Below are 17,629 nucleotides of genomic sequence, written 5' to 3' on the forward strand. Positions count from 1 at the left end.
ATAAAGTACCTATACACGGCACCAAAATACTTAGGCGTGACACTTGATAGAACATGTTCATTTAAGGAGCACCTAATGAAAACTGGAGAAAAATTGAAAGCGAGAAACAACATTATACATAAGCTCTGTAGAACAACATGGGGAGCTTCGGCTACCACTTTGCGCACATCGGCTCTGAATCTTGTCTTCTCAGCTGCAGAATATTGCGTGCCAGTGTGGCTTAACAGCCCTTATCTTCATAGAATTGATGCTCAGCTTAATAACACTATGAGAATGATTGCCGGGGTTATCAGATCTACTCCAGTGGAATGGCTCCCAGTATTGAGCCATATACCACCCCCAAATCTGCATCATATGAATGCTCTTATAAGAGAGTACAAGAAGATTATGGACAATCGAAACCTACCAGTACATGAAGACATTGAGGATGCCAAACATGGTCGCTCTAGAAAGCCATCTATCAAATCAGCAATTGCTACCACAGAGGAAGGATTCAACCTAACTGACACCTGGTGTCAAGAATGGACTACAAAGCAGAATAACCAAATTCCATGTATTACTCAAAAGCTGTCGGGTTTTGACTTGCCACGTAAGACATAGTAAACGTTGAACAGGATATGAACTCAGCATGGTAGGTGCGCCTATTTCCTGTATAAATGGAATAAAGCACCGACGCCCCTTTGTGAGTATGGTGAAAATCAAACACATTACAGAAGTTTGCCCTAGGACAGCTTATGAAAGGACTCCTGAAAATTTGCTGATGGCGATTCCAGAATCAATAGCTTATATTAATTTGTTAGATTAATTAATTAATTTATTAATTATTTATTATTAATTTATTTATTCATTAATTTTTTGTTTGTAATTTTTGACTGTAATTGGTGTTGTCTTGGTGCCATACACGAAATAAATAAATGTATTCAGCACTTTTAATAACTTTACTGTTTACCTCAGGAACTGTCTGTAGTGTAATAGAAAGTTTTATGATTTGTGTTCTACTTGCATACAGCCATAAAAAATACTTGGACATTGTATGACAGCAGAGTTATTAAAGTCCTTTTTGTAAAAAAAAATGTTACATTACTTATTTGTACCCTATGTGTACACTGTAGGGAAGTTGGGAAAGTAATACTAGGCAAACTCCTCCTGAGAACTAACTTGTAAATCAGTTATTGAAAAATGCAACCTTAATGCATTGACTTCCATGTAATGTAGTGAACACTTTTGTTCTAAACACCATATTTAAATTTAAAATTCCAATGATTTGTATTTATTACACGTATTATTTCATATGAAAAATGTTTTTGTTTTTTACAGACTTTTTGAAGAAAAGTACAGTACTACTTTCAGTTGCATGGTGGGAGTGGGAGTGAAAACATATTTTCTTTCATTTTGAGGTACAAGAAGTATTAAAATACCATTTACTTAAAATCAGGTTCATATGAATAGGTACACGTATAAAATTTTGTGGCTCAACAAGCTCCTAAACTACCAAATAAATTTCATTGAAATGTACATATGCTGCAGTAGTGTGTCTGAAGTTGGGGCATATTAAAATTGGTTAAGTAGTTCTTTAGTTAACGCTCAATTTAAGGTAAAAAAAAATTGGGGTTATGTTAACTCTGTAGTGTATTTTTTATACACACTTTATGCAATGATACAGTGGTGAGCGAGTTAAAACTTGTTTTTTTATTTTATTTATTTTTTATTGTGGTGCTTTTCTGACATGAACTGTTTTTTATGGATCAAAGTTTTTTTTATTTTTTGTAAAATTTTAGATTAGATGAGTTGGTACTTTTTCAAAGAGAAACAAAATAAAGTAATGAAAAGTCATATTTTTGTGCAGAACTGCACAAGATTTTTTTTAATTAGATAAAGGTTAATACATTTCTGTATCATATATCCTAGAACAACAATCTACCATGTAACTCTACCACAAATAATTGCAAATAAATGACTGTTTTAAGTCGCACAATGAATTAATGCTATTTTTTTTTTTTTTGTCTTCAGTCATTTGACTGGTTTGATGCAGCTCTCCAAGATTCCCTATCTAGTGCTAGTCGTTTCATTTCAGTATACCCTCTACATCCTACATCCCCAACAATTTGTTTTACATACTCCAAACGTGGCCTGCCTACACAATTTTTCCCTTCTACCTGTCCTTCCAATATTAAAGCGACTATTCCAGGATGCCTTAGTATGTGGCCTATAAGTCTGTTTCTTCTTTTAACTATATTTTTCCAAATGCTACTTTCTTCATCTATTTGCCGCAATACCTCTTCATTTGTCACTTTATCCACCCATCTGATTTTTAACATTCTCCTATAGCACCACATTTCAAAAGCTTCTAATCTTTTCTTCTCAGATACTCCGATTGTCCAAGTTTCACTTCCATATAAAGCGACACTCCAAACATACACTTTCAAAAATCTTTTCCTGACATTTAAATTCATTTTTGATGTAAACAAATTATATTTTTTACTGAAGGCTCGTTTAGCTTGTGCTATTCGGCATTTTATATCGCTTCTGCTTCGTCCATCTTTAGTAATTTTACTTCCCAAATAACAAAATTCTTCTACCTCCATAATCTTTTCTCCTCCTATTTTCACATTCAGTGGTCCATCTTTGTTATTTCTACTACATTTCATTACTTTTGTTTTGTTCTTGTTTATTTTCATGCGATAGTTTTTGCGTAGGACTTCATCTATGCCGTTCATTGTTTCTTCTAAATCCTTTTTACTCTCGGCTAGAATTACTATATCATCAGCAAATCGTAGCATCTTTATCTTTTCACCTTGTACTGTTACTCCGAATCTAAATTGTTCTTTAACATCATTAACTGCTAGTTCCATGTAAAGATTAAAAAGTAACGGCGATAGGGAACATCCTTGTCGGACTCCCTTTCTTATTAGGGCTTCTTTCTTATGTTCTTCAATTGTTATTGTTGCTGTTTGGTTCCTGTACATGTTAGCAATTGTTCTTCTATCTCTGTATTTGAACCCTAATTTTTTTAAAATGCTGAACATTTTATTCCAGTCTACGTTATCGAAAGCCTTTTCTAGGTCTATAAACGCCAAGTATGTTGGTTTGTTTTTCTTTAATCTTCCTTCTACTATTAATCTGAGGCCTAAAATTGCTTCCCTTGTCCCTATACTTTTCCTGAAACCAAATTGGTCTTCTCCTAACACTTCTTCCACTCTCCTCTCAATTCTTCTGTATAAAATTCTAGTTAAGATTTTTGATGCATGACTAGTTAAACTAATTGTTCTGTATTCTTCACATTTATCTGCCCCTGCTTTCTTTGGTATCATAACTATAACACTTTTTTTGAAGTCTGATGGAAATTCCCCATTTTCATAAATATTACACACCAGTTTGTATAATCTATCAATCGCTTCCTCACCTGCACTGCGCAGTAATTCTACAGATATTCCGTCTATTCCAGGAGCCTTTCTGCCATTTAAATCTTTTAATGCTCTCTTAAATTCAGATCTCAGTATTGTTTCTCCCATTTCATCCTCCTCAACTTCCTCTTCTTCCTCTATAACACCATTTTCTAATTCATTTCCTCCGTATAACTCTTCAATATATTCCACCCATCTATCGACTTTACCTTTCGTATTATATATTGGTGTACCATCTTTGTTTAACACATTATTACATTTTAATTTATGTACCCCAAAATTTTCCTTAACTTTCCTGTATGCTCCGTCTATTTTACCAATGTTCATTTCTCTTTCCACTTCTGAACACTTTTCTTTAATCCACTCTTCTTTCACCCGTTTGCACTTCCTGTTTATAGCATTTCTTAATTGCCGATAGTTCCTTTTACTTTCTTCATCACTAGCATTCTTATATTTTCTACGTTCATCCATCAGCTGCAATATATCGTCTGAAACCCAAGGTTTTCTACCAGTTCTCTTTATTCCGCCTAAGTTTGCTTCTGCTGATTTAAGAATTTCCTTTTTAACATTCTCCCATTCTTCTTCTACATTTTCTACCTTATCTTTTTTACTCAGACCTCTTGCAATGTCCTCCTCAAAAATCTTCTTTACCTCCTCTTCCTCAAGCTTCTCTAAATTCCACCGATTCATCTGACACCTTTTCTTCAGGTTTTTAAACCCCAATCTACATTTCATTATCACCAAATTATGGTCGCTATCAATGTCTGCTCCAGGGTAAGTTTTGCAGTCAACGAGTTGATTTCTAAATCTTTGCTTAACCATGATATAATCTATCTGATACCTTGCAGTATCGCCTGGCTTTTTCCAAGTGTATATTCTTCTATTATGATTTTTAAATTGGGTGTTGGCAATTACTAAATTATACTTCGTGCAAAACTCTGTAAGTCGGTACCCTCTTTCATTCCTTTTGCCCAGCCCGTATTCACCCACTATATTCCCTTCCTTGCCTTTTCCAATGCTTGCATTCCAATCTCCAACTATTATTAAATTTTCATCTCCTTTTACGTGTTTAATTGCTTCATCAATCTCTTCGTATACACACTCTACCTCATCATCATCATGGGCGCTTGTAGGCATATAAACGTTAACAATCGTTGTCGGTTTAGGTTTTGATTTTATCCTTATTACAATGATTCTATCGCTATGCGTTTTGAAATACTCCACTCTCCTCCCTATCTTCTTGTTCATCACGAAACCTACTCCTGCCTGCCCATTATTTGACGCTGAGTTAATTACTCTAAAATCACCTGACCAAAAGTCGCCTTCCTCTTCCCACCGAACCTCACTAACTCCTACTATATCCACATTCACCCTATCCATTTCCCTTTTTAAATTTTCTAGCCTACCAACCTTTTTTAAGCTTCTAACATTCCACGCTCCGACTCGTAGAATGTTATTTTTTAATTTTCTGGTGACCCCTTCCTTAGTAGTCCCCACCCGGAGATCCGAACGGGGGACTATTTTACCTCCGGAATATTTTACCAAGGAAGGCGCCTCCATTATTGTTATGTGAAAATGCAGAGCCACATTTTCTTGGAAAAAAAAAGCAGCTGTAGTTTTCCATTGCTTTCAGCTGCGCAGTACTCAGAGGACTGAGTGATGTTGATACGGCCGTTTAAGTCGTCCTGACTCACGCCCCTAACAACTACTGAAAGAGCTGCTGCCCTCTTTCAGGAATCATTCCTTAGTCTGGCTCTCAACAGATACCTCTCCGATATGGTTGCACCTTCGGTCCAGCTACTCTGTATCCCTGAGCACTCAAGCCCCCTCACCAACGGCAAGGTCTCATGATTCATAGAGGAGGGTTAATGCTATATAAATGAAATTAGTTACCTAATGGAAAATTAATATTTAATTGATAAAAAATATTAAAATAAAAATAATAACTTAATGAATAATAATTAACTGAACCAATTATTTCCATAAAATAATGCATACTGGTCAATGCAATAGAGTGAATACATTTTGTCTTTAAAAAAAAGCCAAATCTTATTTTTTGTCTTTAAAACACCCAGGATTGATGCAATTCTATGCCCTACAAATATTTTATTTCATATTACCATTTACAAACCTCAATCTTATAAAGAAAATTAATCATTAAACAAAAACAAACTGTTACTGTTAAAATTTATGAAAAAATGTTTAACTTGTCAAAGTTTAATCAAGACTATTATGATGTAAGATAATTAAAGTATAATGAATAAAGAATTATTATTATTTTGACTGGCATATTTATATTAATTATTTCAGTCAGACTTGACATTTTCATATGTAACTATAATTGGATTACTAGACTGGCAGCTGCTAAAATAAATCATAAGACTTATTAACAAATTACATGTTTTTATTTCATGAAAAATGTAGATTTATGAAGAAAGTGATTCTTTAGTAATAAAGGTAAGCTAAAAAGAAAATACTGCTATTCTCTAAAGCCTTTGTTGTCATCTGTTATGGCAAATATTGTTGTACTATAATGCACTGATATGTGACTCATATTGTGGCACAAAGTTTCAAAATACATGATGACCTATATTACTTGTTGGTTCATACTGTTCACATCTAAAATCAAGTTTAACTCATAAATGTGTCACACAGTTAATGTTTTAATAATATAATGTTTGCGCTAACCCTGTGCATATAGAATAATTAGTAAATTAACAGTTGTTATTAAAAGTACTTAGATTATGCTCTTATATAATATTACAACAGCTACAAACCTTCACATACTTGTACTTAAATTAACTTACATAACATAGAGTAATAAAAAATTAAGTGTGCCAATATGGTCAAGTAACATGGAAGATAAAATTTTCATTTTTTAATTCAAGGTTAGTTATACTTAGTGGTTTTTGTTTTGTTCAGTTTAAACAACCTTATTGAATAAACATTCAAAGAATTTTTTAAATGAATGGTAATTTTTTAATGGATTTTTTAAAGTTAACCTAAAAGTGATGGCTTCTTTTATTAACTGAATTGACAGGATATGCTGCTTCGTTGCTATAATTACTGATATATATATTTTATATAATACCAATTGTGCTTAGTAAAATTTTATGTTTTTTATTTCTTTACTTGCTTGAAATAGAATACCTAAAGAACTGAATATTATGTTTTTTGCTTATAATTTCTATTGATTGACCACTTCACCAGTTCAACTAACTACTTTTAAAAGTCTTACTTTTAAAAAGTTGTTGATTTTGCATCTTAATAGCCAAAGTGTTTAGAAGCCTTAGTTTAATCATTCATTGTTTGTTGTGAAAACGTTCGTGTGTTCATTATTTATTCTGAAATTCCAGTTAGTATATAAAAGAGAAATAATTATAGTTATATCTTTTCTACAGTTTTATCTTCCATACTTGATATTTGTTAGAATTAATAATTTTATATCTTAAATTATACATTGAATTTTGATGTACACGTGCAGTTAAATTAATCCAAAAACTGGTTTCTTTTATTTTCAAACTATTCTATTTGTTATGTTAATTTCTTTATAAACCCAATCTCTTTTCAATTTCAGCTACAGTCTAAACTTTTTCAACATTGAATATAAACAAAAAAATAAAAATTGCCGTTTCAGTATCAAAGGCATGTGTCCACTTATTTAAAAAATATATTTAGGTTCTATAAAGCTAGTAAAGGAGAAAACTGCTAGGGCAGTAACTATGGGAGAGTTATTTGTTTGTTATGTTTCATAAGTCTAAATTATTGGCCGTAAAATCAATTAGATGTTCAATTTGTCTGCTCTGAATTGGTTCATCATCCACCACTGTATTGTTAGAAATTTATTTTTGGCCTAATTTATAATTAAATAGTCGATGAAACTTATTAAAACAGAATAACTGTAGTAAAACTTACTTGATGGCATAAGTTAAAGGAAGAATGTTAAAAAAAAAATTTAACAATCAATTAAATTTCGGTGAGTTACTAGAGAATCATATATTTCCAGACATTAAATGCAGGAAGATAAATTTAAGTTATTATTTCTTGTAATAAACAGTTATAAAAGAAGTTACTCTTAAGTATTATTTTAATATTTTTTTTCTCCTTTCACGTTTTGTAAAATATTATGTATGGTTAATAGTATTGATACTGAATAAAAAAACTGAGAATAATTTACATATATTTTGCTTTAATAGATTCTTAATTCATGATGTCACTAATTGTAAATTCTTTTACAGTACTTTTGCTTTGCTATTAAAATGAATGGGACATCATATTTTTAAATGGCTAATTTTCAGTACTACCAATCAAAGTAATCTGTCACTGAAAGCTGAGCATTTTAGGAATTTTTTTTATCACCTGATGCATTTTATTTCTTTTTGTTCTTTTGTGACCATGAGAGAGAAAGATCTTAACAATGTTCAGATATTGATGTACATTGTTGATTTGGTTAAAGAATTTATTTTTTAAAAGTGTCTATTTTGTTTTATTACTATTTAAAATAATTGTGAAGTCTGGACATCATCTATTAAAAAATGGTTTGCTATGACTTATTTTCTGTTGTTATACTTTTTAAGTCTTAAGAGTTAATCTTTTAAACACTCACTGCAGCTATATTTACTGTTTTTTTAGTTAGTACTCTAACTCTTCTTTTAAATTTTATTACAATAAAGTAACAAAAGCAATAGAACTTTCTTTTTACAGTAGTAAATGTAAGTTTGGGTTTATTTAGATGTAGTACGTTATTGTTTTTGTTTTATAAACTAATAACCATTTTTTCAGTAAATAAAAACAAAATTACTAATAAAAATTGTCAGTTACATGATTAATTACAAGAAATTAAAGCCTGGTAAATCGAAAATATGCACCTGAACTTAGATTGCAATCTCTCTATTAACCATAGTAAAACAATGTAAAATGTAAACTAAAGACTTTTTCTTTTCACATATTTATAAAGAACTAATCAGATAATAGTAAACACGTTTACATTCTCCAGAAAAATGCGGCAAACGCACATTTTTTGTGCTTGCTATTTCCGGTAGTTCTGAACGTTTTGGTAGAATGTGCGGTATACGTATCTTAAAATACGAGACTATTATTTTGATCCAAGTTTCAGGTTGTTTCGTCTACTATTTTAGGCGACCTTTTAAAATAATTGCTATCTTTACATCCTGCTGCAGTACCAAAGTGATTTTTTTCACATTAATAAACAGTTTACAGTAGAAAATTAAATAATAAAGCATTCTTAAAGGAATAATCATTTCTGTAGAAAATTAAAGCGTTTGTAATAATTTTATCATACGCAATTAAGAATCTAGTAGTAACTCTAGCCTGCGTAAACCGCAGTTACTACTGAGAACAACAGCCCGAATTATTTTGAATTTTTTTTTCAAATTAACACATCTAATAACTACTATATACCTACTATATATACTAGCTAATAACTACTATATACTAGCTTATTTTTTTGTATTCATATAAACGACTCTACATTTTGTTTACACTTGCCGACTATGCGTACCTACGTATAGAAATGAAAAGTGTATGTCTTTTTTCCTAATCGATTATATTCATTAAAAAAAATTTTTCTTAGATTTAGAGGCTGGAAGGGGCATATAAACGAATCGTGTTTCCTCGAGAATGTAAACGCGCTTTTATCGTTGTCTGAATAAGTTTGTTATAAACCATTGTAAAAAAGATCAAGCGTTGGTTTGGTATTTATCGCGATGGTTTAAGATATTATTGCATCTAATTAAAGGTGCGTTCTTTTATTTGCCAGATTATAGTAATTAATAAAAATGTAAAGAGGATGTATAGTAATTTTATTTGTACTAACCTACTGACCCCCCGTGCATTAGACCTTTTCATACATTAAACTTAGTTATAAATTAAATCTAATAGAGATTTTTATTGTGAACAATAGATCTCTTTACACAGGGAATTAAAATTTTGTTTACTTTCACATAGAATTAAAGTAAACAAACTGTATTAGGTGTGAACAAGTGTATTTTGAATTCTGAATACTTGCTGTTTTCTATTTTCCGATGACGTTATTTTTTTACACCACGTAAGTAAATATATTGAAAAAGAATTGTGTATAATCTTTCATTAAAAACTGCATAATTTTATGGGTATTATTGTTTTCTCAATAAAGGTATTTGTAATTATTTTTAATTTAAAAAAATTCTTGTGTGCATCCTATTTACAAGTTATTTAATGTTTGTATGTATTGTTTTTTCTTCAATATAATTTTTATTTTGCTAAACAATCTGATAAGGTACCTAACCTTAAAAAGTATCATTTTATTGTATCAATATTAGAAATATACTACATCTGATGAGTGTTAATCAACAGTAAATTGTTGAATAACTATTTAATTGAAGGTTGGCCACAATGATTAAAAATAGTTAGTCTTAAAGATCATGTGTGATTTAGTTTATGCAACAGTCATTAGTTTTATAGTAGTGCTAGAGAAAAAATGGGTTTTTAATGCATTAGAAAAAATTTGAATCAAAATTATTTGAATACAATCTTTTTTGAAGCAAAAATGAAAACTCTTTCATTTTTTGTGCAGACTTATTCTCAAATCAGCAACAGACTTACTTTATGATAAATTTTATAGTGTATGATTGTTTTCTTAGTGACTGTTCTTATAATTATAAAAGGAAAGATTTTCTTAGTATGAATTGAATAAACAGTAATACTATATTTTATATTGTAGCGTGAATGTATATCTGTACATACTGGGCAAGCAGGTGTACAAATTGGTAATGCGTGCTGGGAATTGTACTGTCTTGAACATGGAATACAACCAGATGGACAAATGCCATCAGATAAAACTGTTGGAGGAGGTGATGACAGCTTTAACACATTCTTCAGCGAGACTGGAGCTGGAAAACATGTCCCTAGAGCTGTGTTTGTAGATCTTGAACCTACAGTTGTCGGTATTAATCAATTATTTATTAAATTAAATAATCTAGCAAACTGCACACCAGCAAGCAGAATATAATTTATAAAAAAACAATTTCAATGATTGCTTTATTTTTTCATTTATATTTAGTTCTTTTGGAGCTCTGCTTCAGTAGAACATTTTATGTGGAAACAAAATTAACAATTAAATTATTAGAATTATATAAAAGTGTGTATACCGCTAGTTAAAAATATTTTTATTTAATTTACGTGACAAGATAGTAAACATATCTATGTACATGTTTAATATTTTTTAATTTACCCATCCACTATTTTAATGAAGCACAGATCTGCAAAAATGCTAAAAAATTAAGACAAAAATAAAATAGGAAAACTGAACTTTTATTAATAAATAATACATTTATATTAATTATTTTTGGTATTTTTTTTAACCTCTTATCCTTAATGCAACAATTATTGGTTGTCATATTTCTTATGTCTGATTTGACACCACTTATGATTACAATTCAGAAGATACATTAAAATATAAGATAAAAGAACTCAAATATTAAAAAAATTTGAGTGATCCACATAAAAAGCTAATAACACTAGTTTTTTGACTGCCATTGTTACCAGAGAGCAAATAATGTATTTATATGAAAAAATTTGATTTTTCATAAATATTCTGTTGGCTGTAATGATTATATTATAGTTTCAGAACAAAAAAAACTTTGTGAAAATATACAATAGTGAAAATATACAATAGTGCTGTTTGTCATCTGGACTGACAAGTCCAGATTGCTGGTTTTCTGTTGTAATGATGTCTACATAAATTCTATAAAAAGTCTGTTGTTTTGCATTATATTATGCTTTAATAATTCTTAAGGTGAAGTACATGCTTCCTGTATGAATCTCCTTGTGGTAGCTAGGAGATAGCTACCACAGATTAAGAAATGATCACTGAAAAGGGTAGCAGTGTTTTATGTGGTACAGTTATTGTTACAAACTTTAAAATACTTTTACATCTGTTATAAGCCAGTAACTGCTTATAAAGGAGTAACTTGTGTTACTCCTTATAAGCAGTGTTATAACTCATTGTGTTACTCCTTATAACACAATGAGTTATATGAGGACTATATTTTTTAATATGTATATCAATTTAAGATTGCTTTTTTTAACAGATGAAGTGAGAACCGGAACATACAGACAACTTTTTCATCCTGAACAGTTAATAACTGGTAAAGAGGATGCAGCTAATAATTACGCTCGAGGGCATTATACTGCTGGAAAGGAAATAGTTGATCTTGTATTGGATAGAATTAGAAAATTAGCAGATCAGTGTACAGGCTTACAAGGATTTCTAATTTTTCATTCTTTTGGTGGTGGAACTGGGTCTGGATTTGCATCTCTGTTAATGGAAAGATTATCAGTCGATTATGGAAAAAAGAGTAAACTAGAATATGCCATTTATCCTGCTCCTCAGGTAAAAATATTTTTTTAGATAGAAAAGATTGATTTGTATTAACTAAAATATGATAGTTCTCTTTTCATACTGAGATATTTATAATGAATGTTTTTGTGTATAATTTTCCAACAAGTAGTAGGAATAAAAGTTAATATTTTTTTTGTCTTAAATTATTTGACTGGTTTGATACAGCTCTCCCAAGATTTCCTATAGAGTGCTAGTCGTTTCATTTAGGTAATACCCCCATCATCATACATCCTTAACAATCATATTCCAAACGTTGCCTGTCTGCATAGTTTTCTCCTTCTATCTGTCCCTCTAATATTAAAGCGACTCATTCCTGGATGCCTTATACGTGGCCTATAAGTCTCTCTTCTTTTAACTATATTTTTCCAAATGCTTCTTTCTTCGATTTGCTGCAACACCTCTTCATTTGTCACTTTATCCTGATTTTTAATATTCTCCTATAGCACCACATTTCAAAAGTTTCTAATATTTCCTTCTCAGGTACTCATAGTACTTGAGGCCAAGTTTCACTTCCATATAAAGCTATGCTCCAAATACATACTTGTAAAAATCTTTTCTTGATGTTTAAATTAATTTTTGATGTAAACAAATTATATTTCTGACTGAAGGCTTGTTTCGCCTGTGCTATTCGGCATTTTATATCACTCCTTCATCCATCTTTAGTAATTCTTATTCCTAAATAAAAGTTATAGCATATCAAACTATCCACAGATTACAGGAACATATTCTCATATGTTTATCTTCTAGCTTGATAAATATTTTTAGCATTTATATTAAGCGCAGGGGTTTATTTAGTTGCATAATATTTCATATTTACTTGCATAATATTTCTTGTAATATAGAAATTGCACAACTTTTCTGCTCGCTGTGATAAAATGTATGAGGTCTGTTCAGAAAATAATTTTACAGATAACTGGTTCTTGTACCCATCGAAGTACTACCCTGCTATTCATGCAGTTCCCAGCGGTTTCCACTTTGTGAAGCAGTCCCGAAATAGCTTCATTTGAAATAAGAAAAAATCACAAGGAGCCAGGTCTGGCGAGTAGGGAGGCTAAGAGGGCAGTGATGATTTCACACAAAACTAAATATACGAGCACATTGTTGTGGTGAAGGAACCATGAGTCCATGAGTTGTCTTGCCACAGCTCTGATCTTGTTTTGCAGATTTTGTTGTGTAACTGTAGTAAAATGTCTTGGTAGTACGCACGATTCACTACACCTTGAGATAAGAATTCAAAATGCACAATTTCATTAAAATTGAAAAAACAGCATCACTTTGACATCTGATCAAGACTAATGTGCTTTCTTGGGGTGTGCAGATCCATTGTAATGATTGAATTTTTGTCTCAATGTTGTAGCAGTTAACCCAGCTTTCATCATCCATTATGATCCTTGCAACCTCATCTGAAAGTTCTTTGACATTGAATCTGTGATTTGCATGCACTAGATAGTTGATTTTCTGAACGTGAGTGTTTATCCATTGGCTGAAGTTGAAGGCCTTCCTGGTCTAAAGTCATCTTCAATAGACTCATCACTACTTAAAACATTTTAAGCTTGTTTCAAAAGCTGAAACATTTCTTTGAAAGTTTACCCCAGTTCCCACAAAATTACAAATTTTTAATTTTTCTTTGAAAGTTTTCCCACAAAATTTTACATTGTATTGTTGCTCCTGAAAATTGCTACTTCACTTACACGTTGCACCCAAATAAATAACAATAACACGAAAACTAATGTCAATATCTCTGGTTATATTCACATCTCACTAAAAATGTTAGGTTACAGTCATTAAATACTTTGTCATCATCATGAAGGGAAAAATGAACCATTTTTAACTGGTGCAATAATATCATTAATCTTCTATTTGGGAAGTAGAATTACTAAAGATGGACGAAGCAGGAGCGATATAAAATGCCGAATAGCACAAGCTAAACTAGCCTTCAGTAAGAAATATAATTTGTTTACATCAAAAATTAATTTGATTTTTGAAAGTGTATGTTTGGAGTGTCGCTTTATATGGAAGTGAAACTTGGACAATCGGAGTATCTGAGAAGAAAAGATTAGAAGCTTTTGAAATGTGGTGCTATAGGAGAATGTTAAAAATCAGATGGAGAGGTATTGCGGCAAATAGATGAAGAAAGAAATATTTGGAAAAATATAGTTAAAAGAAGAGACAGACTTATAGGCCACATACTAAGGCATCCTGGAATAGTCGCTTTAATATTGGAAGGACAGGTAGAAGGGAAAAATTGTGTAGGCAGGCCACATTTGGAATATGTAAAACAAATTGTTAGGGATGTAGGATGTAGAGGGTATACTGAAATGAAACGACTAGCACTAGATAGGGAATCTTGGAGAGCTGCATCAAACCAGTCAAATGACTGAAGACAGAAAAAAAAAACAAAAAAAAAATCTTCTATATGGTTTTCGTAATTCATATTTTATCTATATTAAAACGTTACCAATCTTCTTAGGTCTAACTCCTAAGAGGTGAAAGATGATTGAAATCAACCCAGATTGTGAAGTGCAGTTTGTAGTTTTAACCAGGATCTTTACTTTAAAAGGTTTAACAATGAATCAGACATATTTTCTTTACTTTTGGAGAGAGATGTTAGTACTGTTGAAAATGTTGACAAAATTTTTAATTTTTTTTAGATTAGAATCTGTTCGCTTACTTATCATAATTTTTTCAAAAATAAATGTAACACTTTTTTTCATTTTTACAGGTATCAACAGCTGTTGTTGAACCATATAATTCAATTTTAACAACGCACACAACATTAGAACATTCAGATTGTGCGTTTATGGCTGATAATGAAGCAATCTATGATATTTGCCGAAGAAATTTAGATATTGAAAGGCCGACCTATACAAACTTAAATCGATTAATTGGACAAATAGTTTCTTCAATTACAGCATCATTACGTTTTGATGGTGCGCTTAATGTTGATTTAACTGAATTTCAAACTAATCTGGTACCTTATCCACGCATTCATTTTCCTCTTGTGACATATGCACCGATTATTTCTGCTGAGAAAGCGTATCATGAACAGCTCTCTGTAGCAGAAATAACTAATGCTTGTTTTGAACCTGCCAATCAAATGGTTAAATGTGATCCAAGACATGGAAAATATATGGCTTGTTGTATGTTATACAGAGGTGATGTTGTACCAAAGGATGTTAATACTGCTATTGCAACAATAAAAACAAAACGAACAATACAATTTGTGGATTGGTGTCCAACTGGTTTTAAGGTAGTTAAAATTAAGTTATTGCCGAATTAATTTGTTCATATTACAGTAAGCTACTTCTAAAATTTCATTTGTATATCTGTATGTTTTTTTAACTTTCCAATAAAAAAAGTGTTATACTTCTGACCATTACTTTTCTGTAATAAGCAGATCTGCTAGTTGTTGATAAAGAACATAGATGACCCAAATAATTTAAGCGCAATCAACATTTTTTGATACTGTGATTTTACAGCTATTACATATTTACACATTTTATGGATGCATAATTTTCATTTGTTAATTATAATCTCATAAAATAGTATAATTTGTTTAAAAAAGATATAGTTTGTACTAGTGTGCTTACATTTCATTTAAGCAAAAGTGCTTGGCAACTACAATATTTAATTGAATAAAAGTGTCTTTTTTATAGCAAGGGAATTTTTACAAAATTTCTCATTTTCAAGATCATGCAGTCCCCTACCTGTATCAATATTAAGGAATTATCGTTTAATTGATGTCAGACATTTTGGAAAAGCTCTGTACTATATAATCATTTTTGTGCTGGTTGAAATGTTAAATGTATTATGTGGGTTATATAAATAATTTTATCAAAACTCCCACAAATAAACAGAAAGTTCTGGAATGGAGGGCTTTAAACTGCAAAAAATGTGCAGTAGCTTAATATTTTTTGCTTCATTTTGTGCAAGATCTATTAATAATTGCTGTATCTGTTAATTAAGCTGCAGGGGCCTAGCAATGCTTTGAAATTGATAATTTCTTAACTCTCAAATGATACTGGCTGTATTTATTATAAAAATAATAGGACTATGTTGACATTGTAATGCTATTTTGGCAGAGCACTAAACTCTGATTTTCACAGTTTGAAGTGGTTTCTCATTGAAAGCAAGTGGTTTCTAAGAACTCTAAATCCTACTATTTTTACTGTTTGTGTAATCCAAACAAGCTTTGAAAATATAGCACCAACTACAGAATTACTAAAAAAATGGAATCTGTAAAATGTTTTTTAAAAGTATTAAAAATTTGTAAAATGTTTTTTAAAAGTATTAAAAATTTAATATTAATGGAAATATAAATGGAATGGTATTAGTACAATTCAATGTAGCTCTAAAATCATAATATTGCAGAAAAATACTGTTCAGAAGTATGACTTTTTTATATTAAAGAAAAATCCCTAGGTATACCATGCACAAATTTAAAAACGTTTTACATTACATCAATTTGGAATGGATGCAGCGTCAGCAGGCTAGATGATTTGTAAGAAATTTTTTAGAAGAAAGCACCAGTGAACATAAAATGTTCATAAACACTTTGATCTGGAATGAATACACCTGGCAACATTTTTCTTTTTTCTCTTGACATTAAATATATCTTGGAAGGTTTTGTTTTTGAACATCAACATCTCACTAAAAAGCCTAGGCAATAAAAAAAAGAGCAAGCTTTGTTTTAAACGACAATGCTAACAGGAGAATAAAATAGTAACCAATATTAAGTAATTTTAAAATTATAATTTATTAAATCGTGAGTACTGGATTTCATGACTTATGGTCATGAGGTAGGAATGAAGATATCAGATGGGACTGGTATGATTATGAAGGTCATGAGAGAAGAAAACTCACCTGGTATTGCATGTATAAGAACAAAAGGAAAAGAGGTAGGCCCAGAAGAATCTGAAATGAGTGTACAAACAAGCCATGAGTTGGACAACAAGATGGACAATGGGAAAGTAGATATCGGATAGCAATGTTTATGTCTGAATCAATTGTTATGATAGATATTAGGTTGTGTGACACTTATAAGCGTGAGGTTTATGAATTTGTTGATGCACAGAAACTACAGTGTATTTTAGTCTAATTTAATTCATTTTCTACAACATTAAGTCTCTCTTTTTGTTTTTTAGGTTGGCATAAACTACCAGCCACCAACAGTAGTACCAGGTGGTGATTTAGCTAAAGTACAACGAGCAGTCTGCATGTTATCAAATACAACAGCTATTGCAGAAGCTTGGGCTCGACTTGATCATAAATTTGATCTAATGTATGCAAAAAGAGCATTTGTACATTGGTATGTAGGGGAAGGAATGGAGGAAGGTGAATTTAGTGAGGCTCGAGAAGATCTTGCTGCTTTAGAAAAAGACTATGAAGAAGTTGGTATGGATTCGGTTGAAGGAGAGGGTGAAGGTGGAGAAGAAGCTTAGATGTAATGATTATAACCTGCAATGCAAAATCAAGAAGTGTCATCTTAAAAATTTTTTTAATTTTTTATCAATAAGCTACCTAGAATATTTAAATGGTCTCCATTCTGGTTGTTCTCAATCTCAAAATATAAAGAAAATGAGAAACAATTATTTACTCAACCTACCCATTTAAAATCTGTAATTAAGTTATTTATATCTCTAATTAGCTATATTTTTATCACTTTTAAACTTTTGCAATGTTAAAGTTGAAAGAAGGTTTTGATAATAAAATTTTATGACCGAGTATTACAAAGGTTATTTATATTGAAAGAATATTAAATTTAAAAATATGTTGTGCCATTTAACATTAAAAGTTTTCTACCTTACTATTTTGTGGGATGTAG

General features: G+C 30.9%; 1 protein-coding gene across 4 annotated transcripts; it reads left to right on the forward strand.

Annotated features, from left to right (window-relative positions):
• Nucleotides 1-1,377: 1,377 nt before the first annotated feature.
• LOC142326354 (tubulin alpha-1 chain-like) lies at nt 1,378-17,543 on the forward strand. Of its 4 annotated transcripts, none has more exons than XM_075368793.1 (5): nt 1,378-1,397; nt 10,126-10,348; nt 11,495-11,796; nt 14,528-15,055; nt 16,950-17,542. In XM_075368793.1, exons 2-5 carry the CDS (start codon nt 10,228-10,230, stop codon nt 17,244-17,246), a joined length of 1,248 nt encoding a protein of 415 aa, XP_075224908.1. In that variant the 5' UTR covers nt 1,378-1,397; nt 10,126-10,227; the 3' UTR covers nt 17,247-17,542. The 4 variants fall into 4 exon arrangements, with proteins under 4 accessions (XP_075224908.1, XP_075224907.1, XP_075224905.1 ...); XM_075368792.1 differs by lacking the exon at nt 1,378-1,397 and adding an exon at nt 9,357-9,471; XM_075368790.1 differs by lacking the exon at nt 1,378-1,397 and adding an exon at nt 9,459-9,558.
• Nucleotides 17,544-17,629: the final 86 nt, after the last annotated feature.

The sequence above is a fragment of the Lycorma delicatula genome, chromosome 6, assembly GCF_047948215.1.
Source record: "Lycorma delicatula isolate Av1 chromosome 6, ASM4794821v1, whole genome shotgun sequence".
Lineage (NCBI taxonomy): Eukaryota > Metazoa > Arthropoda > Insecta > Hemiptera > Fulgoridae > Lycorma > Lycorma delicatula.

Excerpts from the sequence above, each read along its gene's own strand:
- LOC142326354 (XM_075368790.1), top strand. The coding sequence starts at position 9,532 with ATGGGTATTATTGTTTTCTCAATAAAG. Across the intron at positions 11,797-14,527 it reads CCATTTATCCTGCTCCTCAG|GTATCAACAGCTGTTGTTGA; the intron begins GTAAAAATATTT and ends TCATTTTTACAG. Across the intron at positions 15,056-16,949 it reads GGTGTCCAACTGGTTTTAAG|GTTGGCATAAACTACCAGCC; the intron begins GTAGTTAAAATT and ends TTTGTTTTTTAG.